The following is a 27,852-nucleotide window of genomic DNA, read 5'->3' as shown; positions in this document are numbered from 1 at the left end:
AGAGAGAGAGAGAGAGAGAGAGAGAGACAGATTCCAACAGGGCAAAGCTAATGGCAGGCTTTATTGAAGGTTTTGAACCCATACCAGAAAATTATCTCCATCCAAAAGCCCTTTGCCTCGCTAGGAAGGGGAGTCTGAGACTGCTCCTCTGGCACCTCGAGTCACAGCCCTCCTTCCTGCTGGGGAATGGAGGTGGGAATGTATTGGCCAGACATTTTCAAATAGGATCTAAGATTCACCAAGCAGTTTTGGAAAGTGCCAAATTTAGAACCCACAGGATTTCCTGTAATTTGTCCTTTAGATCAATATCCCATTAAAAAAAATGAGCACCATGGTCAAATACATTTAGGAAACTCTAGGTTAGCAGAATTAAACAAGGTTCTGTATTACTATGTTCTCAGTGTTTGAAATATACTGGTGTGCTTCGTGGCTCTCCAGGAGTGTGGAGTCAATGAAGGTGGGGTACAGTTCCCTAACCATATTTGTCCACAGAATCCTTCTCTTGAGGTATGTCCCAAAGGCCTAGACCAGAGAATGGCAAACTATGGTCCACAGACCCGTTTCCTGTTTTTGCAAATAAAATTATATGGGAACATAGCCACATTCATTTCTTTACCTATTGTCTGTAGCTGCTTTTGCACTACGACAGCAGAGTTGACCATTTGTGACAAAGATCATGTAGATTGAAAAGCCTTTATGGCTTTTTGTAGAAAAAGTTTTCCAAGCTCTTTCCTAGACACCTATGGAACACGCTTTAGGAAATTCTTAAGGGTAACACTGTTAGAGTAAGATACATAGTACAAATATCACAGGTTTCTATCCCCAATTCCTTATTTACCTTGTGCAATAAAACAAAGATTTTATTTCATAAAACATTTCTCAACCTCTTCTCCCCTCCCCACTTTAGACAAGGAGGTAATAAGAATCAAAGCTGGAAACGTGTACAGTGTTTGCTTTCTGTCCATGCTAAAAATGAAAACCGTAAGACACCACTAATCCAACTCTGTATGACTCTCCAGCCATTTGCACCCAAACTCCGATGGTATCAAAAGAGGTTTCCTTACTTGACTGGTTCCCATGACTCCCGCTCAAAGCCCCTGTGAATGGATTGTGCAATTGAGGACTCCATCAAATCCACATATCTAACCACAAGTGGGGCAAACAGGTCTTGCAGGTGTTTGTGAAATTTTCCATTGCACAAATTATCTAGAATAGACAAGCAAAATTTTGGTAAGAACCCACAGTTGTTTTATTAGCATACAACATACACACAGAGAAGACTGTCTTCTACATTAAATATACTGCTTCTAAGAGAGCCTCCCCCACACCCCCTCCCAAAAAAAGAGAGAAGGAAATAAAATATATGAACAGCATCATCTACTTTATGGCTATGTATTGTCGTAAGATACTCTGAGATACTTGGGGTGTTACTTAGCTGGAAATTGTTTCTCATCTAGAAAGCATCTTTTGATAAAAATTGCAAAATATGAAGAGGTTAAGTTAATTAGCTTGTTAAAGGACAAATAAAACACATGGCACCACTTCTGAAACTGTCCTTAGGTTCTTCCGCCTAGTTAAGAGAGGGTGTCTCTGTCACAGGACACTTGCTAGAAAAAAGAGAATGTTCGTTAGCTGTAAGAGTGTTTCTTTTTAAATTAATAATAAACCTATGGAGAACTATGTGCATCCTGTAGTCTGCCTGGGATAAAAATGTTTTAGCAATCTGTTTATCTACACACCGCTTAGGAAAGTGAAATAGTAAAAGATGATACATACAATCGGTACGCAGAAAATCATTCAGCAGCTGAAACAATGGAAAACTGTCCCATGTATCTGGGGGCTGCACCTCTAACGCTGCATCCATGTCCACAGCAAAGAGTGACAGAAACGTCTCAGCATGCTCCACCATCAAGTCTGACCACCACGCAAAGGCCTTTGAAGTTTGGCAGAAAAACAACAGACAAAGAGGCAATGAGCTTCTCTCTCTGACATAATATGGAAAGTCAAGCCCTCACTGTTCGAGATTAATTGTGCATCCAGCAGAGTTTGGTAATTTTATTGTAAAGAGAACAGCATTTTTGATACAATGGGCTTCTAAGTGTCCCAAAGCAATGCTTTTCATGATTCCAGGCCTGCCTTAGAAAAATCTTTATTCTGACCCACTGGTCGGAGGATGCAGCTGTAGAAGTGACAGTCGTGGAACTTCTGTTCAATTTACAATAACTCAGTATGTTTCGAGTCATGCTCTTTATCACTGTTGTTGGCTAGTTCTTGCTCTAAGGTATTAGAATTTGGGAGTTTCTTCACTGTGTTTATGGGTTTTCTGCTGGTCTAACTTGAAATTTTGCAATGATTGTTCACTAATATCTATACAGTTGGGGCTTAGCCTTCGATGGTCTTATACAAGCTCAGTGACTCCTGTTTCTCTACACATTGGAAATGTTACTCCTATTTCATACTAGGGCAAAGGAAAACATTGTTGCAATTGTCACAAAATTTTTGAGTCAAAATCTCTTTAAGCAGGGAGCCTCTGGTTTCATATCCCATCTGTAGGAAAGATCAGGCGTAGCTAGAAAACATTCGGTAAGATGAGGACTTACTTTTCTGGGGGTCGGACACATATGTACATTGAAAACCAAAAAATATCAGTGAAGTAACTCATTTTCATGCACGTGGGTCCTTGGAAATCATTGTGCAGGGTCTCAGGAGTGACATTCACATCGGACTGGGCCAGATGTGAATGCAATTCAAAGGCATGCATGCATGTTGACTAATCATTTCTGGCAGGGAGCATGCAGAATGAGTGGCGGTGTCAACAGGCCCTTTTTTGCTGATTTCAAAGACAGCAATAAAACAAAAACAAGTCGCCAGCCCCTTCTTGTCCCCCACCTCCCCACTCGACGCCGTAAAGTATTTACTTTGGAAACACTTTCCGGAGCAGTCACCGAAAAAAGATGGAAGGCGTTTGGAAACATGAAAGATGATTATGGAAAAAATTCCATAATGAAAGTGTTTGTTCAATGGCCAAGCTCTTCTGTGATCTATTGTTATTTGGGGGATATTCTAACAGCCACTAGGAGGCAGAACAGCGGTCCACCTCTCTTCTTTCATGAGATTTCATTTTACTTACTTCTCCTTTATCAACATGTGGCTGGTTTGCAAATTAAATGGAAAAAATCAAGTCATGGACTATTCTTCAAGGCCAGCTTGGCTGGAAATAGACACCTGCTGTTTCCATTTTAATTTACAGTAAAACCTCACTGATTCAGAGTAATGGGAGTAGAGAGATGCTAGTTTGTTAGTGTAAAAGCCTAAATTATTGGGCTCCCTAAAAAGAGATATTGCTGCTTTCAAAAGCAGTCTGTACTTGGGTATCAAAGTAAAAGGTACTCACTGGTTATCATATGAATGTATCATAAATGTAAAAGATTTTTAAAAATTTTTTTAATATTCATCGATAAATTGACATATAAATTGAAGTCAAAGACACAGAAAGTTTGATTTCATAGGTCCTGGGATGAAACTTATCAGAAGAGCCTTTAGAATTTCCAGAGAAAGTCGAGACCATGTTCAACATTTTACTTAAGAAAAATTAAGAGCCATGTCAACAACTGACTTGTCACAAATTTCAAGTGTCGGGGTCTGAATCGATGAGGTTTTGTTGTAGTTTTAACACCTGGGGATGAGAGCCCTGGGGCTTGGGGCTGGCTCCACTCACCACCTGGCTGAATCCTGGGAAGGAAAGTATCCTCCAGCCCACCCCCTGAGCTCTCCCAGCCTCCTGCCTTCTAAATATTGGAATTTGCTGGAGCCCCATTCTCACCCCCAGCCCTGTATGGAGGGCTGGCTCTCATCAGTCCTGATGTACAATATTTTTTAAATTCACTAAGGCACACCAAATGCTGGTACTTATTCTTTAGTTACTTGATAAAATTTACATCTTCAGAGTGAGTCTCAGAAAAGAGAAGACTGAGTTGCCTTGCCAGACATGATTTAGCTCTAAAATGACTGGAAAAAAGCAAAACACCAGCTCGAAATGCCTGAAATGAAAACTTTCTTAGTCCAACCTCATACCTGGTTCTTATCAGATTTATTTAAAAGTTGCAAACCAGAGACCATAAGAAGCACCAACTTCTACTATATCTAGAGAGAACTTAGTACCTCATTGGAATTTAATAAATTATTGAGCAATCTCTATAGTTGTGGTGTTAATAATCATATAGATAGGTAGCCCTACAAAGAACAATGACTATTTTGATATGAATGATTACTATTGAAGTCTGGCAGAGGAACTTATGATTCTAGTGAACGAAGAGAATTTAAAGATGGCACTGTAGGAGAAATGAAGACCAGATCTATTTCTGTATATTCAAGTTAATTCTTTCAGAGCCATATAATCAAATTGACTCCTTGAGAAGGAGAAAAAGATTCTGGCAAGGGCAGTAACAACCAAAAAGCTGTATCGTAATTTTAATCAAATAAACAGAGTCTGTGTGACTGGATTGGGCAAGGCAGGGCTTGGGAAAAAAAAATAAATAAAAACAACAACAAAAAAACCCAACAAAACTATATTTGTTTTATGCTTGCTCAGACAGGTGAATGCTATTTTTGTACGTGAGCTAACTCAATGTTTGTGGGTATCTAAAGTCTTTAGACGTCTTTTTTGAAGACAATAAAAAGTTTCTAAATACTTACCCAGTGTTTTCATTATATAAAGGCAAAGATGTATGCTTTAAGGGTATAGTCAACCACATTGAACACACTGTATTTTTTGTACACAAATTACATGTATATATGTACCCCTCCATATACCACAATACATATATACATATACATACATATACATAGAGAGAGAGAGAGAGAGATTGGGAAGGTGAAGCAACAATACATAAAGGCATAATTTATGTTTGTGTATGTGTGTGAATAACTTAGGCTCTGAGAGCAGAATTAAGCCGCAATTAAGAAATAAATGTGACAACTGCCACCATACACTGCATGTGGGTATATATGGTGTATTTGAAGCCGATGAGAATTTTTTCTCTTAGGACTTTTAATTACTTTACATTGGAATTACAAATGGCTTTAGGGATTATTATTATTATATTTTTGGTGGAAGAGTCAAGTCTACCTGTCACTTTTATTTGTGTGGTGCCACCAGATAGGATGGTACACAGCCAAGATCCATGCTTAGGATTTAGTGACGTTCTAGAGTTTATTGAGCACCCAGAGAATATGGCAGTGAGTACGAGTCAGTAGAAAAAATTTTCATACTTCATCCATTTGGCAGCAAACTCTCTTCCTTAGTGTGCCAGGGCAAATTCTGACTCTTTGGCTGAAGCAAGTGGTTGGCTCTTGACCTGGCTGTATATTGGAATCAGCTGGGCAGTTTTCAAAATTACCAATACTTGGCCCCTCCACATGAGATTCTGATTAATTGAGCTTTGGTAAGACTTGGGCGTCAGCTTCCCAGGTGATTGCAGTCTGTAAGTGAACACTGAGAACAGGTGGTGGCGCCCTTCTAGACAACACCTTGAAATGAACCCACTCACCGTTCAACATAGTCTCTCTATATCATTCATTCGGTACTTTCCACATAGGTTTTATGCTTTGTATGATCGCATATTTAAATATTTTGTTTCCTTAGCAATTTGTTCCTAATAATACAACAGGTAAGCTTTGTTGAGTGCTTACTATGTACCAGGCATGATACCAGATGCTTTACTTAATGCGGCTTTTCATCCTAACAATGACCACCTAAGGTAAATTCTATTATTATTTCCATTTCACAGAATACGAGAAGTTAAGTAACTAGGTAGAGACCACAAAGCAAGGAAGAGGCAAAGCTGGAATTCGAAGTCAAGCTTCCCTAGCACAGATCCTAAGCTCCTGGCCACTCTGCCTTCTGTTACTTAAAGGCCGAGATTGCCTTATGCCGCCCTGTCCTTCAGAAAAGCACAGAGGTAGTTGCTTTGGTGCTCAGCAGACAGGAAGCTTTTGATTGATTGAGAAATCAAATTTTGTGATTGAGTCAAATGACTAATTTAGGGACTAATTTTGAACATTTATCTAACAGCAAATTGGGTCTCCGAATTCCAAAGTATGCTAAAGTTTTCATTCCTAACTTCTAAAGTTAGTCAATGAAAACAGAACTGAGTTTATTTCTGCTCTATATATTTACCCTGAATGGCTTTGGATATGTAAAATTAAAATATTTTAATGATGATGGTCACTAGGGCAGTTTAAGATAATTAACACTTAGTGAAAAAGTGCTTTTTGGAAAGTGAAAAAATGTCTTCTTTGGAATATCAACTTTCCTTTGGTGCCTTTTTTGGGTAAGCTGGGAAAATAACCATCCTTTCTTAGCCTATAGCAACCTCAGAAAATAACTTGATTGTAAATCAAGCATATCTGTCATTTTTCTTCTACCATTTACTTAGCATAGCGTGACTAAGGAAAACCATTTTCTTCATATCTATGTCTTCAAAAATGTGTCGATTTGGTTCGTCATCGTGGGAACAGCCTCGACATTTAAAAAGGGCAGGCCAGAACCCTTCCATGCCTCTGGAGATGATTTTTGTGGACACCCAAAAAGAACATACTTACCATCGCTTAAACCCCAAATGCCCCCAATCTGAAAAGAACACCATACAGGACAGAGTAGAAAAAAATTCTCGCCCACCTTAATTGTACATGTCTGGAGGTTAAGCCGTAGGCTTCTATATTTGGAGGGTGTCGATTTGGCCCTTTTTCTTACTCCCAGCTGTGCACTGCTGGGTACAGTAGGAGTTAGTTACACCTGTCTCAATGGTCTTCGCCCCATTCTTAAGAGCGTTTTCAGGGAAATAATGATTCTGTGGCACTCTCTCTATATATAAATACTGTATATATGATTCACAAAGAGACAGTCATAGGTGAAGGAAGATTAGTATCACTCCGCTAGCTACTGGTTACTACATTTGGTACTCATCCGCTGTAATAAAGGTAAGTACACATGGACATAGGAAACTATGACAGGCTAAGGACAGAATCAAGGCAGGTAGGAGGCGTGTGTCAGGATGTAACTGCAGTCGTCGTTAGATATCAATCGCTTCATGCACGCACAAGAGAATCACCCCACATTTACCCTGCCGTGGAGGGTCACCCATTTCACAAGCAGTCCACCGGAAGTTGCCGTTACATTCCTTGGGTCAGTGTTAGAAAGCAGGAGCACCCGGGAAAAATCCCATTAGAAGACATGGTACCGGAAGGGCATGCACAGACTATGACAGCAGGTGGCTGGCTCATTCGGTTTAGTCACATACCTCTTTCCCCTGCCACGATCAGCCAAGATTGAGTGGAACAGTAGAAAAACAGGGAGGAAATTTAAATATGCAATCAGGCGTTATTCGGGATTATTGGATTTATGGTGTATTATATATTAGTTAACTGTACTGTCAATTTTCATTTAGTCATGGGAATGATCATTTAGGTGCTTGAGAAATTACTATGAAATGCTTTTTCTTCCCCCTTTTGCTGTAGAGTTGAATGGAGAGGAAGAGTGAGAATTACTGTGATTTCAAAATGTTATTTTAAGAGATATGATTTTAAATCTCAATTCTGAAGCAAGCAGTGATATAACAGGTTGACCATAATGGAATCTTGGAATCTTTTCTTGGAAGGGTTGGGTTGTTTAAGTCTTTAAGGTTTGGGATTTAGTTAGCCTTGAAATCTCTTGGTTTATAATTATTATCAAAATGATAATTTTGATAGTGATCTGTAAAAAAAGTAAGCTGTATTCATTTAGATGTATGTTGGAGAATCGACAAATTAAACAACACAGAATAATTCATTTCTGTCACTGCATTTAGCAACCCAGATCATCAAAGGTTAACAAATGAAGACTCTAGTACAAGCAGAATTAGTTACAGAGATAAATCCAAAAACATGGCCTGTGAGCCACACACCAAAGAAAATAAATAAAAACAACAGTGGTGGCAACAAAAACAACCACAAGAGACCAAAAAGTATTTTGTGTGCTCTGGACAATAACCATATGCTGCTCGAATAATATTTTTAAATAATACTCACCTCTTTTGCTTGTTAGAAACATCTGAAAACTTAAGTTGAAACGTACAACACCCAGTTACTTTTTGGTTGTTTTAAACAACCTTCCAAAGGCTCCTCCTTGCCAAACTTCCACTTTTATTGTCTTTGCAAGGCCAGTCAAGAGAAAGATGTTTGTTAAAGCATCTTATTTGCAATGTTGCCAGTAGAATCAGGTCTGCAACCTCAGCTAAGGAACACCAAGAGACATTTCCCACCACGCCTGCTCACCTCTGCGTGGTGCTCCTCATTCTGTTGAAGAACTTCAATGACTAGTTCAGCAAGACGTATTGTGTCTTCAAGCTTTTTGGCAGGAGTGATTAACCGGCCTACATTTTCTGTAGTACAAGAATTTGTGTTAAAATTTGGAGAAAGCGTCAGGCTAGTTTTGTGGCCGTTAGAACTAGTGGATAAGAAATTTCGAATAGTTACCAATTTTAAAAAAAGTTTCATGCAAATATTAAGAGCCACATAATTAGTAGTGAGCAAACCATAACGCCATTTCATTATCACCATCATCATTATAATACATATTAAGAAAAAGCAGTGCTCCAGCTTCAAATTTGCATATTAAGCCATATTGTCTATGACAGCCCATTTCAAATTTAGTGACATTTTGTACACACGTTCTTTAAAGACAGCATAAATATACTATCTTATGTCACTCTCTAGACTGTGTTGGTGCTACCTGAGGTGGGAAGATGTAACAGAAGCTGAATCTTGATTGCTGCAACATTTGTTTCCTGAATTTGTCCTTAAACATTTGATATTGTAGCATTGTTTTTCATTACAGGTCTGCAAGTTTAACAGGTACTGGAGTGTTCATTTTAAAAAAGAAGAGTTAAATGTCTGGCTGTTTTAAGTAGTCCAGGGTGGAGATTTAAAATTAACGAACATTCCTGGGCCATTAGGTAGAAAGCAGGATCAAATTATTAAAAGGGTATTGGGGGTAGATTATTGGATGAAGTGATGGTAGTTTGTGCTACTGGCTGGTACAATTGGAATTTTACCAGTTGGGTGGCAAAAAGTACTCAGTTTTTTTCTTTGTTTTTATTGTGTTGAAAGGGTTGTGTTTTCATCTGACTCAAGAACAAACTGAAACTTGGTTTATGTTGCATCCTTTATAGAGCCGAATTCATAAATGTTTGGTAATGTCAATATGTTACAAAAGTTATAAACATTTTTTTTTTCTGGGAGAAAAGAGTAAATTTAAAACATAAAGGTTTGCTTAGCTAATGAAATTGCCTGAATTTAACTGGGCTGAACTCACAGGGCATCCTGTTTTCATGGTTAGACCCCTTCAAACCTTGAAGTTTCAGAGTTATTTGAAGCCCCTGGGGTATAATGGCAGTAAAGATCATCCAGAATATTCCACAGGTGGGTATACATGTACAAATAAAGGACTGCCAAAACTTATTTTCATCTATTTATCTGAAGTAGATATCTTTTGGCTTCAGGATTTTTCTTGCTAGAGATTACTTAATGCTGTATAGGAATATTTGTTGTTGTTGTTGTTGTTGTTTTTGTTTTTTGGGGGGTAAACGAAATCATAGGAGATTGTAAATTTATAAAGAAAAAGTGTCTCATGATTTTCTCTTTGTGGGTTTGTTAGATAGGCAATAAATAAGATGATTAGTAGTTTAGGATTTAATAATGAAAAATGAGTTCGATGAAACACTATGCAAAGAGTGTCCCAGCCACTTGGGGACACTGGGAGCTAAGAGTGATGGATGGGACTGGGTGCGATTATTGGAGTGTTGGAAGTTTTAGTCCAACAAGGTCTGATGACTGGTGTGAAAATGGGCTTTCTAGATTCAGACCATTAAAAATCTTCATTGTCTCTGCCATGCTCAGTTGGAAATGTGGCTGGATATGGTTAGGACATGAAGGTGGGAGCTGTGGGCAACATAAATATGCAGATCAGGTCATGAATACCCACACTCAGAGTATGGAGATGTGTGGAGTTTAGGGGCTGAAAGCTCATTTCCTGGTCCAGAATGATAAATATTTGGAGAAATAATGAGTGATTTCTTTGCTTTGGGGTCACCTGGCTTGTCTATAATTTCATAATGGACTATCATCATTTTATTAGTATTTCACCATTTCATCTTTTCAGGCATTTCTACAAACATACTGTGTATATATGTTTGGGTAATATGTGTAGAGCGAGGTACTTGCATTTTGATAGTAAATATGCATAGGCTACTGTATTTTATTAGTTGATAGTCACATTTACAAATCAATTTGCAAATTCCTCATCCTATGCTTATTACCCATTCGACACATACACCCACATACACACATCACACACTTACATACATTTTCTTGTAACCAGACAAGTCTGCACAGTAATACAAATCTGCAGGAAATCCCACTTGGGGCACATCTTTGAAATCTCTTGCTTTAAAAATAGAGAGCATTTTCCTTTTGGGTGGAATACTCACCAAATTTAGGGGAATTCTAGCTGTACATGACATATCATGTAGAAATAAAATAATTCCCACCAATATTTTTATGCACTTTTACTTAAAAACTGAATGATTTTTGTTTGGAGAAATCCAAGATGCTTAAGCTAGGACCACCTGATGATTTGTTTTAATATGCAGTGCTCTTAGCTTGACTATAATAATATATATTGATTAGATACACATAAAATGTATATGTGCACACAGCCATTCTGTGAGTGTGTGCACATGTACACAGACATGTGTATGCCTGATGTATATATACAGACAGTATGTTTAATAAAACCTTTTGCAATTTTGCTTTAACGTGCAACCATTAAAGTAAGCAGGTTAAGGATCCTTTAATCCAGAACATTTGATCTTCCAACTAACCAATGTAGCCAGACTTTCATTTACTATTAATTAGCAGCAATTCCATTATCTGGAGATCAAGACACTTCATTGAGACATAACACTATTTTCCTCTTCATTTGCATAGCTAATTTACCAGCTATATGGCAAAAATGGTACTCAAAGTGACTTCTTTAAGATGTTGTCTTTAAAGAAAATATTGTGCAAAACCCTTGGCACCTCCTCCCTCCCCCCGACAGAGGTCAAGGAGAAATTTATGCCTAAAAATTATTATTTGTTTTCCCTTCTTCTGTCTTGAAATGTATCATAATATTCCTATCACCCAATCTTGTACTAGCTGGAGCACTGACGAAGGGGAACTAAAAATGCAACATACTTAGTAAACATTTCATACAACAGAATTGAAGCTCATAACATATAAAAAATTATCATGCAAAATGTTATGCAACAACAATGTTATTTTGTGCTGACATTGAGATTTGAAAATGTTGCATATGTCAGACATAGCTAGACAAAAAAAAAAAAAATATGGACATTTGGAAATAAATGCTCTCTTTGGAGTCTCTCAAAACCTACAGTGTCAAACTTGAGAGCCTGAGCCTCGGCTTAGTATTCCAAACCGAAACAAAATTTCAAGAAAAGCAAACTAAACTAGAAAGCTGCTGAGTAAAGGAATGATAGAGGTTTACAGTACTTGATTTTGGCCTAGGCATGCCTTTGAGCCTCTGATATAACATGCTGGTCTGCGTTTGGGTGGGTGGAGGAGGCCCAGGAGGTGGCGGGGGTGCTGCTCAGGTAGGTGAAGAGAGACGGTAAAAAAGTAAAGAGACAAAGTGACTTTCACAAAGTGTGACAAGTAAGATGACGAACTCTGAGAACAACCAAACAAGCAAAAATGATCAAACACAATGGGGATGCTTCCTGAGTGTTACTGTAACATAACAGAGGTGTGACGTTGTTTGATAAGGAACGGGATTCTTACCAGTGTCACCAGCACCACCCTACCAAGACACTCAGAGGCTGAATGCAAATACTGGATGTCTTCATCCAGATGGATACACATGAATGATGGTGGCAGCACCATTGACGGAAAGAAGACACACTTTCGTACAATAAAGAACACCTGTATGTTAATAGCCTCGTCCTTTCAGATGACCAGAAATAGGACTTGATGTGTTCATAGTTGGAAGATCTGGCTTCTAATCCTCAATATGCTACTTCGCTTTCTATGTAACCTTGCACTTTCTACCTAAACCTCTCTGTGCTTCAGTTTCCTCATCTATACATTGAGAATATTAATATCTTTTTGGTGTACCTTGCAGGGTTGCCGATAAGAACAAGTAAAACAATGCATGGGACAGATCTCTATAAAGCCTAAGGTGCCTACAAATGTTTATTGTTCTTGCCAACATTGTGAAAGGCAGGAATTAATTGCTTTGCAAAAGCAGATGAAGGGCCGTTATTAGTTCAAATGAGCTAGGGAATATTCTTGCTCCCTTTGTGGAATTTCAACATGTCAAAATCTGTCATTTTGGGGGAAAATGTGTGGTATCTGATTGTTTCCAGCTCATTTAATTATTTTCAATTTGGAATTCTCGTGGCTTTTATATTGTGGGTTGAATCATATATAAAAACTTGCCAGCTTATCAAATATGTTACTTGCTATTCCAAATGTTAGAATACCGTAATCAGCACTTGACCCATCTGTCATGTGGTTTACAATATCAGCACAGCAAACATCCTATAACAATAGCCTCTCCTTCAATACAGGCACAGAGCACTATCAGCTTCTATAATTCTTTCTCTTTAATGAGTGTCTCATTAACCTTGGACCTGCTCTTTTCTAATTGTTCTCATTTATAAAGCAATCTGTATGGTGAGCGGGGACATACTCCATTGCCAAGTTTTCTTCTTGGTTTGCTTGAATTTTCAACTGGGAAAATGAGTTTTACTGCAGACTTATAGGAAATGGAATTGCAGTGACATTAATAAAAAAATATGAGAAATAAGAATAAATATTTCTTGCAAATAAATAGTTCTTGCAAAAAATATCTATTGAAAACAAATGTTAATGAGATCCTTTTCTTGTGGGACCACCTCAATGTTTTGAATGTAAGACTAAAAGAATTATTTACCAGTCTCCTCTTATTTAAATCTTTTGTTGTGAAAAATCATGTGAAAATAGAATTTGGAAAAATCCATTTTAAATGATAGCTATTTAAAGAAAGGCAACGACTGATCCTCCTTGTAAAAAAAAGTACTCCACATTATTTTGTTAAAATCTGGTTTTCTACCTACAGCTGTGCTGAAAGTTGGGTACATTTCTGGTAATACATTCTCCTGACTTTTCCGGTGAATACGTGTTCCCTGAGTGTGCAATTCTCATGGAAGCTCCTTACTCTTTCTTACAGATAGAACTAAACCTGTGTAGAGAAAATACTTGAGCTGGTGGTTTATAAACAATGACCTATCCCCAGGCTGATCCATAACTCACGAGGCAGCAGACACATATTTCAGCTCAATGGGTCTTGATAAAAATTCGTAAAGGGATTTCCTGCTGCCAACTGTCTGTCCAGAATTCTGACAGTAAGGTTTGCCACTATAGAAAAACAAGCTCCCTATTTTTTTCCCCTCACAGAGCAAAACAAAAATATCATACCTTGGTTTCCAACTTTATTTACCCAATTACCATTGCTCATGTTTACACAATTAAATCTGCTTGGCTTCCAGAGAGAGAGTTAAATGTGACTGCAGAAAAACCAAAAGAGAATTCCTCTGCATGCTCAGCTAAGCCAAGGAAGAGAAACATCCAGGAGTGAGAGACACTCCAATTAGACCTTAAATAACCTGACCATCTCTGGTTCCAGCGAGTGAATTGCCAGTCCCTGAAATATCATATGAGAGATGGATATGGTTGATGGAAAGCTCACTTATTACCAAGTTCCAATCTATTGATGTGTTGCTGAAGATGCCAGTGTTTGTATTGTGCTATTACTGAAAATAACTAGCCTGTAGCAATTTGCTATGATTTGGGGATTGGGGTTGATAAAAACTAGAGTAGGAATAGAAAGCTAAGCAGATAGCCACATCATGCTTTTCCAGGGTACCCTGTCTCCCTAAAATGATGGCTACTTGGGCCATACATTTAATGCAGGGTTACGATTCAATATAATTTCCTTAGTGATCCCTTGTACCTTTACCACTCTCTTTCAAAAGATTCTATCACTAGGACAGTATAAAGTATATGGTAATAAAGACTGTTGGATGAATCATGGATCATTTTCTCTACTCTTTTTATTGCAGTTATCTCTGTGTCTTCTGTAAAGCATGCATCTGAGCCTGTCATACTCCAGCTCAAAAGTCTTTAAGATACTCTCTTCATAACAAGAGTTACACCTTCATATGTCATAACAAGAGAGTGCCTTTATAACAAAGGCCCAACTCCTCTGCTGATACCTCTAGCTGAGCACTAATGGCCTTTAATAACAGCAAATTATATACATGTTTGTTTCCCTCTACACCCAGTGAATGTTGTATTTCTAGGGTCTAGAACAGTGCCTCGTCCAGAGCAGGTCCTCGAATACTGGAGGAAGAAAATCCTCAGTGGGTCCTGCTCAATGCAGTGCTTTCACAGAAAAAACAAATGCTCTGTGGTTGCAATATGCATATAAATTATACAGTAACTTTTATCTCTTACTCAAAGCCCCTGATTACTTAAAACATGTACTAAGCTGAATTTGCTGAATACTAAACACTATAACCTAAACTTCCAAACCAGAGAAAACTTCAGATATTTTAATGCAATTTAATGATATGAGATAATTAAAAATACTTTTTATTTAAATTAAAATAAATTGCAACTACACTGAGAAAATAATGTTATTATGATATTTTTTCTTCTCTAATTTAGTATCTTTGTATTCTAAGTCAATCTTTCTCCTTAAGAATGAGCTATTGCACCTAAGAAAAGTGAGCTTAATTTTGGATAGACACCGTATTGGATAACTTATTTTTTTTTTATGTGTAATAACCTTCCTCCGGAGAATTGTCTCTCCCCCACTCCATGTGGTTCTGGTGGACCATATCAAGCAACGAATCCTACAGGGGTAGTTATGTGAGCCAAACCAGGCTGACCATAACACCCCACACCATCATGAGTATTATGAATGGGTCAGGGATTAATATGGGATCCACACACGCCAATGAGACCCTTTTCTGGAATTTTATACAGTTGCTTGGAGAGAAAAGCTATTTTTCTTTTAGGGTTATTGGCTAGGATAAAAGCCTGGTACTATCTGTGGCCATACTGCTCCAAACAACTCTGCTATGACACCCCAGTCACATTAAAGAAGCCTGCCAGAAGTTGGAGAGATCAAAACACGCTAAAATTTTTTATCCCTGAATCCATTTCCTCCAGATATTTCCTAGCACATGTTGGCCCCAAATTCCCTTTTCTTACCTAAGCTATTTGAGGTTTTCCACTTGCTTTAGTGGAATACAGATTTAGTAGTACTATAAAATATCCACCCAGTCCCCAAATAAGCTTTCATGTATGTGGCCTAAGGCATGATCTTGGGGTATCTGGAAGGATGATGAATAGAGGCAAACACTTCAGCAAGGCCAGGGGACACCCTACACAGTTCTTCCTGGGAAACTAGCCCTTGATCTTCATGATGTCCCTATCCTTACAAAGACTCTGGCCTAGGTGAAGTCTCTTGTAGCACCTTGGATCTACCTTCACCAGAATGCAATTACTTGTTTTATGCCTATGTTCTCAACTTTATTGTAATCTCCCTGAGGGTAGAGAATATGACTGTTTTTGCTGATTGCTCACTCCCCGGGTGCCTGGTAGAGCTCCTGCAACATAATAGGCACCTAACAAATAATGTGTGGAACTATATTGCAATGTTTTATTTCAAAATTAATGATTAAAAGATAAACCCACTGCCTCCTATAGTCCATTGACATACAAATTGCAATTCCTGGATTAGCAGGTTCAGCATCACCTGGGAGTTTGTGAAAAATGCAGATTTCCAGGCCCAATTCCAGACCTACCAATTCAGAATCTATGTTTCAGCAAGATCTCCAGAAATTTGTACACACATTAAAGTTTGAGATGCAGTGTTTTATATTTCCTATCTGTCAAATGCAAGTTTGGGATTAGATGATTGAGAAGCTCTTTTTCGGTCTGGCAATCTTATCGCTGATAATTACAAGTGTTTCATAGAATAGAAGTTGAATGTATAGACTAAGGAATTAGGCTCATGTTCAAATTCTGTCTCTGCAATTAACTAGCTATGTGGCCTTGGGCATGTCTGTATTTCTCTCTCTGTATTTCTATATACAAAAGATTGATTTCTTATTTCATTGAGAATATGAGGCACATTTTAACATTTCTGAAATTGGATGCATCTTACATTTGATGGTGTCTCACAATTTAGTAGGTGGCATTGTTTTGTTCTTAGATGTACATAAATTAATGGTGCATCTTATAATTGATGGCTTTTTAGATTCAATGAAATATGGTAATAAAACACAGAGTTGTGAGAATTAAATGAGATATGCATGTAACTACTTAACACATACTAAATTCTCTATAAGTGACAGTTGTCACCATCATCAGCAGCAGCATCATGTCATTTTTCTGGTAGAAGAGACACTGGTTTCATGTTAATTGGTTCATGGCATAGTTTTTAACACATCCTCTTTTCCTTCAAGAACTTCCTTGGCGACAACAGTGTTTGCAACATGTTTCTCCTTGTCTTCCTCACTTTTTATGAAGTATAGAGGAGGTACTAGTCTACAAATAATTTGGGCTTAGAAACCCTGATGTTTGCATCATTGAAACAAGAAGGATGAAAAGAGAAACATTTAGTCCCTTGTGTAAGACAGGAAGCATGAGATGGTCCTCATTTCAGAAGGGCTTGGGTCTTGGTGAGATGAGATTTGCTCTCAGTGGTCTCTTGGGTGGGTGGCGCTGTACTGTGTGTTTGAGTACTGCAAGGCTAGTTGTCTCTTCTTCTTCAACTGGCCTTGGACCCATAGGAAGTTTGACTGGAGATAGGAAAAGGCACAGAACCCCAACACTATAGAATCCGCTTAGAAATCCTTTGAATGGATTTGGGTTGTTTTAGAAGGTTTCTGTCAATTGGAGAACAAAAGAAGTCTTTAGTTCTTTGGTAATCTTAGGGAATCTCAACTGCCCTCAGGAAGACTTCGTGATGGAAAGATTTGGGCAATGATCGGATCCCAGAAGGGATTGTTCTGTTTTTTGGAGTTTTGGTGGCCTTCCTGGATTAAAAGTTATAAGTACTTTTAAACTTATCCATTGGATAAATGGATATTCTCCAAGTGTCCACCACATCAGCTGAAAAAAAAAATGCATGTTGGAAAGAGACAAAAAAGCATGGCATTTGAATTTAGAAAGATCTGGGTTCAAGTCCTACTTGAGAAATCACTTATCTTCTCCGAATCTCAGCCCCCTCATCTATAAAAGAGGCAATAATAAAGCTTTCTCTATGGGACTAAGGTAAAGATTGAATCATATCCTCTCTGTAAAGTTCTTAGCAAAGTGCTGCCTGATCTCATAAGTGGTCTGTCTCTGTCTCTCTCTCTCTCTCTGTCTCTCTCTCTCTATACACACACACACACACACACACACACACACACACAATTTTGCAAATATTTTGTATATTTGAAGGAAAAATTGTTTTATTTCAAGTTCCACTAAAATTGTTGTGCTGCTCAGAAAATTATGCAAGTATTTAGCCAAGAAATGAGCTAAAACAGCAAGAGTATTGTAGATTTTCTCAAAGCTTGCTGGGTTCAGAACGTTTAAATGGAAGTGTATTTAAAACAATAGATTTATGTGCAGGAGTTACAACTTTTCTTTCATAGAGTAGCAGTGGTTTATATTTTTTTTGAGATACTATAATTAATCTGAACATTTAACTCCTAATAATGTCACCAGACAGAAAGCATAAATCCACCAAAATGCCACCTGCAGAGTCTCACAGTTTCTCTGACTAAGGGACTCCATAGTTGTTTATATTCTGTGTAATTCCAGCTGTACCCTGCCACCTCCATACAGTTGGTTTTGAATACCCATCCACATATTTGTGCTAAGTTTCCTCTGAGGAAATTGACAAGGTAGAGAGAGGGTGGGAAAAAAAATTTAAAGATCGAGAAGGAAGTAATTATGATTATGATGGTGGCTGAGAGTTGTTTGCCTAGAAGAGGCCTCAGAAATATCAAGGTTCAAACCCATCTCTGCTTTGACCTTAACTTTTAGGTCCAGTTTTACTCTATTCTTCTTCCTCAGTCCTTTCTCTCCATCACTGCCAGTATGACTTTTCTGGAGTGCAAATACCAAGCCATCTCCTTACTTAAAGAGCTTTTAGTGGGTCTCTATCTCCTTTGGAAAGTGAAACCTGTGGAACTGTTCCTTTGAAAAATTTATATGCATGCAAAAGTTGGCATAGATTCCAGGTTAAGAAATTTTGGACCTTGAGATAGTCTGAACTTTGTATTATTAAGGCATATAAAGGCTTTGAGATCTTGCCTCCTGCTTACATTGCCATCATCAGCACCCAGTACTGCCATCTTACATCCTGTTTTGCAACTGCTTTGAATTACAGAGTAATGAAAAGTGTGACCTCTGCCTGGGCTCCAATTCTGGCTCCATCACTTATTCTTCTAGGAGTGTGTTATTTAACCTCTCTGTGTCTCAGTTTGCTCATCTATAAAATGAGAATAATAGTAGAATTTATCTCATAAGGGGTTTTGGGGATTAAATGAGTTAATACATATAAAGTACTTAATAGTCATACCAAGTACATAATACACACTGAATAAGCACTAGCTATTTTTATTAACTCTATGGTTTTACATAATTGCAAATGTTACTTTTTCTATCTAGGATGCATCTCCACTTTCCAATACCAGCTCCCTTTCACTGATTCCAATTCGTCTTTCAAGATGAAGTTCAATCTTACCCCCCACCCCTTGTGAAGATTTCCATGGTTTTCTGATCAAGTCCTCTTATACATAACTCTACCAATTGGTGTTGCCACATACTTAATTTGTAATTTACATTTATGCACCCCCATTGGCCTATATGCTCCATAAGGTTAACAGCTGTTTTCTCTTGTTTATATAGTCCCTGGCTTTTACCACTATACCTGGCACTATGATAGGCTCTTTCATTAAACACTTGTCTAATGAATGAATTAATGAGTGAGTGAATAAATGAAAGAATACCTTCCCTTCCAGGGAGAGAAAGTCACATGTGTCTTGAACATAGGTTTGCGAGTCTTCAAATATTTATTGCCAGCTTGGTACTTGGCATGTGCTCAGAAATGCTTTCTGAATTGATCTGACATATATTCAACTTTGATTAAATAAAATATGTTTAATTTTGGTTAAATTATAATTATCTTTTGAAAATCCTTCAGAACTTAAAAATGATAATGAATACTATATATTTATTAAAGTTTTAAGTCAGAGCTTTCCTCACAATACGTTAGAAGTTTATGGATTAAACAAGAAGAAAATGTCCAAAGCCAGAGAACTTCCTAAGGCCTTTCATCTCCTGAAACTTCCAGCAAGGGCCCCTGTGGAGTCACCCTGTGCAGCATCCTGCCTCATCACATATACATACGAGAACAACACAAACAAAACTTCTCTCTGTCTTGGCTTATAAACATTCATCAAAGAACACAAACTTCTCAATAGGTAGAAAACAGAAAAAAAAAAAAAAAAAAGGAAGATTAGTTTGGTTCAGTAACATTTTTAAAAGCACATGAGGCCAAATCACTGGAATCCTGAAACCGATGAAGTTCTGCAGCAAACCAGAATTCTGTTCCTTCAAAGCTTATACCTTTACAGAAATTCTACTCCATAAAGGTCACCATCTAATGGGCATGAGGTATATTTAGACAGCACAAATTAACTCCTTAAGTATTATTGCAACTCCACATCAGTCTTTGGGAGTACATACATTAAGGAGCTATTAAAAAAACAAAAACAAAAACAAAAACGAAAACTAAATAGAACTCAGCAGTCCTGATAGTTTATAATGCATATACAGTTGGTTCACCTGCGTCCTTTTGATTCTCTATTTGAAAGAGAGAGCACGACAAGGAGAGAAGAGAGAGAGAAACAAGAACACATATGCAGGATTAATGAGCAAGTGGACCAAAATGCCCCCCACTTATGTGTGATACATGGTATTGGAAGAAAAGGTTGCCCTTGGATTCCCACCGCCCCGAAGTATGGGGGCCAGCAAAAAAAGGCTCCTTCACAGAGGTGGAAAATGCTGCGCAAATAGAAAATTAGTAAAATTAAGTTTATGTGAAATCAAGCTATGAAACATACACGAACTCTCCAAGTGACAATTAAGTCATATGTTCTAGCCAAAGCTTAGAGGACAAGGACAAGTCAAAATCTCGAGAGAACAAGGAAAAGCTTCCCAGCTTGAAAGAGAACAGACAGGAGGCAAATAAGATCTAATTTTTACAGAAAATGGACCACCTAGTGTGATCTTATACCCACAATAGTTTAACATGTTAAACATGGAAAAGAAGGCGTGATTTTTGCCCCAACTGTCCTTTATCTGACACCTAACACATTGCTCCCAGCCGAGCTGCTACCATTTGGTTGTGTACCAGTGACAAGCACTTTACAAATTGGGGTTACACACAAGCAAAGTAAAAATGCATTCAGGTCACAGACAGAGAATAACTAAAAAACTTACAGACAAATCTGAGTTTATCACAAACAAATGGCTTAATTGTCTAACCTGTTTTAGGCTGATAAAAAGTGACTTGACTTCTCACACTGGGTTTCACAGACAGAATCAACAGACAAGCCAATGCTAAAAAACTTGAAGCAAGGAGAGTGAGTTGGTTTGGATCTGAATTTTCTTGAAATAATGAAAACAGAAAGAGTGAAGACAGCATGGCGAGGAGGTGGTAGGTACTCACGAATGGTTAAATCCATCACTTGGGAGGCCAAGCAGAAGACAGGATGCTCATACATTTCTCTCTTTTTCCCTATAAAAGAGGATTTGGGCATGCAAGAGGCTTAGGTCAGAGGTAAAGAGTTAAAGGTCATAGGTTAGAGGAAAACGTTACATTAGCTCAAAGGAAAATAGCCACAGAGTATTTTGGGATAAACACGGGATAAAAGAAAAAGGAGTTTCAAAATTGGAGATCTACTGGATTAACCATTCAGCATGCCGTGAGTCACGAGAGAGATTGTGACTATGATTTTACACGTCTCTTTAGAATTGTTTGCAAGAATACAATGACCAAAAACATCATGAGTAAAGGGAAACAGAATTTCATTGATTTAAGGCTCCAAGATACTAAGGATTTCAGACTTTAGTATCTAAGGCTCTTGAGGTATTTCTTCATAAACATAGTCTCCAGCAATATTACTACAACTTCTTTCCAAACTTCTCAGGGAACTAAGCTGTTAATGTTCACAGAGGGGCTCAAATGTAAAAATGGAAGATTTCTTTTCTGAGTGTAAGATCGGAACCTTGCAAAAGAAAGTTGTCTGGTAGTAATATCTTTAAAGCTGCAATGTCTCAGCCTACGGTGGACTATGTTCATGAAAGAAAACCTGATACATGCAGCCAGAGGATGTTGGGTTGTCCGAATTAACAATCCCAGCATGCTTTGAAATTGGTGTCACAGCCACTTTTGCAAAGGTAATGTCAAAAAGTGGCTGAGCCAATCACGAACAAAGAAGGAGAGAAGCAAAGAGAGCAGGTAGTGTGGAATGAGGTACTTCTCTGAAAAGAGAGTTGGAAAAAAAAGATTGGTTTCTTCAAAGAATCCCCAGACCTAAAAGTCACAGTGCGAAAGATAATTAACACAACCAAGAAGAATTGAGGCACAAAAGGAAATTACATACCAGCTGATCTACTTTGGAAATGAATGCATTTTTACTTACAGATCTTAAAGTTTGTTTTTGGATATATTTATCTGAAAGAAGAGAGCAGATCTTACCAAAAGACTAGTAATAGCTAGACCAAGACCTATGAGGCAGCAGCCATGGCAACCGACCGTTTCTTGATCCCATCCCATCTCTGGCCTTGCCTAGATTTATTAGGTATCCGGTTGACATTACCAAATCCAACCAATCATTATGTCCTGGGAAGGTAAATGCTGGAACAATTATTTGCTAATATAGCCCTTTAACGATCTTCTTGTTCCTTTATTTTAGTCACTCATTACCAAGTCAAGAGTTGATAAACATCCTTTTAGTGCCCAATTCTTAAGTGTTTCTCCCTGGATGCATAACAATGAATTCATTACCACTGGTACACAATTTGCATTGTCAGACAGACAAAATTGAGAGAAGAAGGACATGTAATGTACAGAACACTGTGAATTTGACATGATCTTAACCTAATTCTCTAAGGAAACAAGGACTTTGGCAGGGTAAGTGATGGGTTTTGGTGGTTGGTTAGGTCTTTTTTTTTTTTTCTCCAAGTCATGTCCTGAAGGCAGACAATGGGCATTTGCTGGTCTTAGTCAGGTGTTGCACATGTGAGAGAACATCAGATTCCAGAATGCGGACACACTGAGTTTTGCACACAGAACTTCCACATTTATACACTTACACCACTGGTCAAGTTGGGTGTGGTTTTCAAATCACCCTATAGCAGCCAACAGGGTAACAATGAAAAGTGATTAATACCTTTGCAAATGAATAGGTCCCAAAGAACCATAACTTTTCAAGTAGACTTTATTCAAAGCGCCTTTTGGATGATTACTTGGTCATCAATGACTGCTTCTCTAAAACTTGAGAAGGCAGTGGTAACAACCACCCTAGGTCTAAAGTCACAAGAATGAATGAGATCTAAAGCAAACCAGGGGCCATCAGAGATGGCTGGACACTAACCTACCATCAGGTTTGAAATACTATGAAAGACAACCCTTTGAAAGTTCAAGGGACAGGAAAGAGTTAAGCAAAATCTTAACAGTTGCTTTAGTCAGTTCTTGCTTTACTTCTAATGCTATCAACACTGGACAACAAACAGCGTTGTTTTCCTCTATTTAAAGAAGGTAGCAATCCTATAGAACATCTTTCATTGAAAAATAATAGCCACAAGCAAACTTAGGGCCAACACAGACTCTCAGAAGGACCTTAGTTATCTGATAATATCCCATGTTCAATATTCTTCCCCTACAAAGACTGATTCCTGAATGCCTCATTAATTTATTTATTTGGCCATAGCCAAGGAAGCTTTCACATTTCATGTGCTTTTAAGTTTCAGGTTAACATATTCAGATGGATCACTGTTTTCTGGTGCCCGTCAGAAAAGAGAGACAGAGAGCCAGATTTGTAAGAAAGAAATGAAAAAAAAAAAAAAAATGGAGACAGAAGGGAGCCTTACCTTCGATTTTGGCATACTCTGATAGCCGAGAATAGTTGACTAATGCAGCCTGCTCTAGGCATTTACGGATGACTGTTTTTACCTCCTCTTGTGGCACTGGGGTAACAATATCTTTCATTAAAACCTTTAGGTGGAAAAAAAAGATTATTAAGATGGTTCAACCAAATCTGTTACTCATTTTTACTTATTAAGGAATTCAAGTTTAAAATTAGTTGTGTGCATTTTTGTGACTTAATATTGATCGAGAGTCATTGTTAAAGAGAAAACAGAATTGCAATGCACGGTTTTGATGGCAACGCCTGTCCATGAATCGGGTATGGCTAGGAGCATACCTTCGATGTATCCTAACTATTTTGGAGTCTGGAGATAAAATGCTCAGAATTTTGGCAGTTCCCTCATGTTTATATTGATATTTGATGAATGGTAAACAAAACCTCAAAAAACAATTACAAACTAGGTCATTCAACCATAGTATTTCATTACATTTATGTTCATGTCGCTGATGATGTATACGTAATTTGTCTTTTACTTTCATTCTTACCCTTTCCAGGAGTGAGAGAGTAGCTTTCAAAGCACCTTCAGGTCGACCAAATGGAAAGCAATACCTAAAAAAGAGAAAATTCTTCAAGCTGCCCATGTTAGCATGAAATATACTCAAATTTGATTCCTATAGCAACTCTCTCTGAGGAACTGAAAATGCTTTTTTATTTTGTCACATTGTGTTATGTTAATCTGAATTCACACCATATATGTGTGTATATAATGTATATATATGTGTATGTGTGAATAAGGACTAAAGAGAGACTCTGCAAATGTCTGCAGCAGTACAGAATATTTAGAGTGATGGCATAAGGCTCTGTTTAGACTTCTATTGCGAAGGAAAACCATTTGTTACCTCAAATGAGACCTTATATATTATTATAGAGAACAGCATTAAAAATTAGTTTAAATATGCTAAAATTCAAACACTCTTACTTAAATTCCTAAAGGATGAATGTAGGAAATAAAGGAGTGCATTTTGAGCAAATTCATTATTCTGCTAATTGTCCTTCTTTGATTGTGGGTTTTAATTGTCAGTGGATTTTTTGTTATTGGTAATGCATCTTGCATACATAGTGTATGATCAGTAAAGATTTATCCAGGAGGATTTTGATGGCACAGATAGTACCAAGTCAGGTACCACTAGGAGTTCCATTGACTGTTTCGGGCTGTCACCACCCCTTCGGGACATAGTTCTTCATGGTACAAAGGGACCAAAATGGGCTACTTATACTCAGACTGTTCTATGTATGCATCGTCCTTTTTCCACTTGCTGGCTGGGTGGCCTGGGGCAAGTACCTTAACTTCTCTCAACCCCAGTTCACCTTTTGTTTAAAGGGGGATTATAATAACTATCTTACAAAATTGCTCTGAGAATAAAAAAATGAGCTAACGCTTATCCAGCCTCTAGCCCTGTATATGATAGGAAGTGTTTAATAAAAAGGACCAATTGATTATGCTACTATAAGTGCTATTATTATTTTTGAGTTACTATTTCAGGATCTCTGGTCCAGAACACCAACACAGCATTAGAAATGTCTAATTTGTCCCAAGAGAGAAGTGGGCTGTGTGGTACAAGTTTCAAGTGTTGAAACTGCTGTCTGTCTCAAGTGTGTGGGGAAGAGTCACTCTGCCAATGCCCATCCAAGTTTCTGTCTTTCTTGGAGTAGCCAGCAAGTCCTGTTTCTGAAGTAATGGAGAAAGTGGAGATTCTCCTATAGATGCCACTGCCTTCCTTCTCTATTCATGTGATCTGATCTTTCACTGTTTCACTGACAGCAGGATTTTTCACCGTTTCATTTTGGAACCTCAAAGAAGCTTCAAGTTCAACTTTTTAAACAGATTTTTAAAACATTAGATTGATGAACAAGGTCAGCTTTCACACGGAGGGAGGGCTTTGTTTCTTTGATGGAAATAAAATGAACTTAAGATTTCAAAGTCTCCTAGCTATTGTGGAACCCTATCCTATTGGTTTGCTTTTCCATTCAGTTATTTATAAATATCCAGTGTGTACCTGATTGACTTATAGGTTTAGGAAAATCAAGACTTTTATTTACCCCTCCCCAGTGTCACCCTCCTAATAAGTCTCTCAGCCCCAGAGCCTTACCTAAAATGCGTAATCTGGTTTTCCAGCAGAACGCGAAGTCTCTCTTTGATTTCTTCAAAACGTTCCTTTTCTTCAACAGTCACAGTTCCGATTCCATCGGGCCTGAAAAAAGACATGTCGTGAAGTGACGGGAACCTCATATGCTGACACCATCAAATCAAATTTCTAGCAGGAGGAAACTGTCCATTATAGAAGAACAACTACAATGATAGATGTGACCTTAGGAGAAGTCCTGCTTTTCAGTGCTGGCTACTAAAGGGGATGGGGTGTTTTGGGGTTATTGTTTGGAGACATTTGTGAAATTGTCGTTCATTTATTGTTAAATAGTAAGATGTACAAACTTACTAGTCAGTGGCCTGACTTTTCAGCTTCTAGACTTTCTGTTTGTCTCACAGCTTTTTAAAAAATTTGAACTGTTTGCCAACATTTTTTTAAAATTATTAAAGTTTTATAATACAATTCTCTTGAAAATTTGGAACACTTGACATTAATAGATGAGTGCAACTAATATCTTCCTCAGCTAGGGCAGGCACTCACCTACTCCACACCTCTAATTTGCATTACCTGTCTCTTATAGGTGCTTAGATTTGGGATCCCCGAATTATGTACACAGACTGCTTTGAAAACCAGATGCCTTATATAAGTGTTTGTTTTTTCCCAATGTTAAATATTCTTAAGTGACTCAATTTCTAGCTTCTAATTATAGATATTCAGGTTAATTTTAACACTCATGTATTAACTGAAGAACAAATTACAAGACATTGTAAAAAATTACAAGACATTGATAAAACAAATGAAAGAAAACACACATGATATACATGATGAAATATTATTCAGCCATAAAAAAAAAGGAAATTCTGCCTTTTGCAACAATATGAATGGACCTTGAAGGCATTATGCTAAATGAAATGTCGAATAGAGAAAGGCAAATACTGTATATTCTCTCTTACACATGGAATCTGAAAAAGTCAAACTCGTAGAAATAGAGAGTAGAATGGTAGAATGACCTGAGGGGTGGAGAAAACGAGATGTTGACCAAAGAGTACAAACTTGCAGCTACAAGATGAATAAGTTCTAGGGATCTAATGTCCAGCATGGTGACAATAATGAATAGTAATTTATTATATACTTGAAAGTTGTTAAGAAAGTAGGTGATAAATGTTCTCACCACACATAAAAAATGGTGATTATGTAAGGGAATGTAAGTGTTAACTAATCTTATTATGGTAATCATTTCATAACATATACATGTATCAAATCAATTCATTGCATAACTTAAGCTTACATATATTATATGTCCACATCTCTCAATAAAGTTAAAAAAAGAAACAACTACTTATGATGTTTTCAATCTTAGCAAACAATTGCTCATTTTACTAAAAAGAACCCTAGCATAAATAAATGAATTTCAGTTTAATGACAGTATTCTCATGTTTCTAAATCACCATTAGGGTCACACGTATTTTCTCTATTTGGTTTGGACCATTCAAGTTGAAAATATAAAGAGAGGCTGCATATTTATAGCCCAAATTTATCTGTGCCAAATTAGACGTAGGATAATCTGACCCCTTCAAAAACTCCAGCTTCCCAGATCCGTAGTGACTTGTTTTGACTACTGCCTGAGCCAGTTTGCAGATTGGTGCGTCACCATGAAACTTCTATTGGAACATTCTTCAGTTTGCAAATGTAAGTCATCTTGAGACCAAACAAATGGTCTTATTTATAGGCCTTCTCAAGGATCCAGCATAAGTTGGGAAAATCCTGTATACTAGACCAGTCTGACTACACAAAAGACTTGGCAAATGATAGCAATGTACCTCCTGTTAGGGGTTAATTGGTCAGCTTCCCGTCTTTTAAAATACTAAAAATGCCCCACTTGGAAAAAAAGAGAGAAAAATTCCCCTCCCCATCTTAAGAAAAGAAAAGAAAAAAAAAACCCCACTAAACAGTAAAATCCTATTATAGTTCATTTGTTCACAATCCCCTGAACTTAGGGAAGAAAGAAGGTAAAATGGTAAATATCAGGTAGGCTGTTGGATTCTATGAATGTGCCCTTATTTTCTAATTTCCTGGAGAAATTTCAAATGTTAATTTACAAGTTGACTATAAAAAATGTTTTTAACATGAAACGTCCATAAATCTGTAGTTAAATCTCTGAATGAATTCATTGGCCCCCACAAAATACACGTGACACTTTCTGTTGTAAATTCTCATTTTTCTATTATAATCTACAACTTCCTTTAACTGTAGCTTCTGGATTTTTACACAAAATTCAGCTTGCTGATGCCCTGAACACATGTTTATCCAATTGGCATATGCAGGCACACACTCAATTTGGAAAAAAGGCAGCCATTTTAAACATTTTGTTTCTTAGCAGGGAATTAACCTAGAGAAAAGCG

The 27,852-nt window shown here is 37.6% G+C and overlaps 1 protein-coding gene across 4 annotated transcripts in view; it reads right to left on the bottom strand.

Moving 5' to 3' along the window:
* The window catches only part of CADPS (calcium dependent secretion activator), a 456,128-nt gene that overhangs the window by 91,251 nt on the left and 337,025 nt on the right, over positions 1-27,852 (bottom strand). For 2 of the 4 annotated variants that reach the window (XM_025050754.1, XM_025050753.1), the window contains 6 exons: positions 25,454-25,555; positions 23,849-23,912; positions 23,308-23,431; positions 8,314-8,420; positions 1,777-1,933; positions 1,065-1,206 (listed from right to left, as the gene is read on the bottom strand). In XM_025050754.1, the coding sequence (XP_024906522.1) occupies positions 1,065-1,206; positions 1,777-1,933; positions 8,314-8,420; positions 23,308-23,431; positions 23,849-23,912; positions 25,454-25,555 (696 nt within the window). Of the gene's footprint in view, positions 1-1,064; positions 1,207-1,776; positions 1,934-3,130; positions 3,152-8,313; positions 8,421-19,995; positions 20,014-20,881; positions 20,951-23,307; positions 23,432-23,848; positions 23,913-25,453; positions 25,556-27,852 lie in introns of all 4 variants that reach the window. The other 2 variants (XM_025050751.1, XM_025050752.1) reach the window with 2 other exon arrangements.

The sequence above is a fragment of the Pteropus alecto genome, unplaced genomic scaffold (genome assembly GCF_000325575.1).
Source record: "Pteropus alecto unplaced genomic scaffold, ASM32557v1 scaffold75, whole genome shotgun sequence".
Lineage (NCBI taxonomy): Eukaryota > Metazoa > Chordata > Mammalia > Chiroptera > Pteropodidae > Pteropus > Pteropus alecto.
This window is presented reverse-complemented; position numbering and strand designations above follow the sequence as displayed.